The sequence below is a fragment of the Elaeis guineensis genome, chromosome 5 (assembly GCF_000442705.2).
Source record: "Elaeis guineensis isolate ETL-2024a chromosome 5, EG11, whole genome shotgun sequence".
In the NCBI taxonomy this organism is placed as follows: domain Eukaryota; kingdom Viridiplantae; phylum Streptophyta; class Magnoliopsida; order Arecales; family Arecaceae; genus Elaeis; species Elaeis guineensis.
The window spans coordinates 105,365,004-105,366,056 of NC_025997.2; the positions used below are offsets into that span (position 1 = coordinate 105,365,004).

The 1,053-nt window shown below is 40.6% G+C and overlaps 1 protein-coding gene across 1 annotated transcript; it reads left to right on the forward strand.

Moving 5' to 3' along the window:
* Positions 1-345: 345 nt before the first annotated feature.
* LOC140857838 (uncharacterized) lies at positions 346-819 on the forward strand. The gene is given in 2 exon segments (XM_073257023.1): positions 346-609; positions 612-819. Coding segments are annotated over 2 exon segments (276 nt in total). The 5' UTR covers positions 346-435; the 3' UTR covers positions 714-819.
* The last annotated feature ends 234 nt before the right edge of the window (positions 820-1,053 follow it).

Consider the following 1,053-nt stretch of genomic DNA (forward strand, 5'->3'; position numbering starts at 1 on the left):
TTTTAATTTTATATATGAGTCAATGATAGTGAATGATGCGTGCGGTCGTGCACCACCTGCGGTGCACAGAAAATTTCCCTCAAACCTCGGCCAATAATTTTTCGGGCTTAGACGAAGGACTAAAGTCCGACAAGGCCTATGAATTCTTGGTGCAGCCAACTGCACTTGATCCAGTATTGACCTTTTGATGCTGAAACCTTAGATCAATCATCGACAAACAATATAGCCCCCGGTATCCTGGAAACCGCGGGGCCCAGTAGGGAAAACAAGCAGCAGCTCACCCCCGGTTTTCTCCCATTCCAACAATTCTTATCCCTTCTTTATCATGACTTTATATATCAACCGCTTCCTCCCCGCTTCCTCAGCAAACTCACCAAAGCACTCTTCTTGTTTCAACCTTTTGGTTCACGGTATCAGAGAGAGAGAGAGAAAGAGATGGCCTCTGCGAGGAGGGTTTCTTTGATTGTGGCAGCAAGCGTGGGGGCAGTGGAAGCTCTCAAGGATCAAGCGGGGCTTTGCCGATGGAACTATGCCCTCAGGTCTCTCCAACAGCGAGCCAAGAGTAACATGGGATCGTTGGCTCAGACCAGAAGGATGTCTTCTTCTTCTAACATTGAAATGATTAAAGAAGGGAAGGGATCGATGAGAAAGCCAAACGGTCTGAGGATTCACTTAGGAAAGTCATGTACTTGAGCTGTTGGGGTCCCAATTAGAGAATTTTGGAAGCTGATTTCAGTTGGGTTTCTGTGTTTCTCCATTTTTGGGGCACAATGTAATTGTAAATTTAAGTACATGTAAAAATTTTGGAATTGGTGATCATTTTCGTTCTTCTCTTGCTTTGGAGTGCATTCTGAGATTATATCATCTTTGGATTTTGATGTGACAAGAAATGAAAATTAACTTTAATCAAAAAATAAAAATAAAAATTAACTTCCTTACATGGCAGATACTTTGTAGAAAATGAAATAGAAATAATGGGAAGGTTGGATATTGGATTACAAAAATAAAAGAAAAAATTGTTTCTTTTCGTTTAAAAAATAAGAAAAAAAAAGA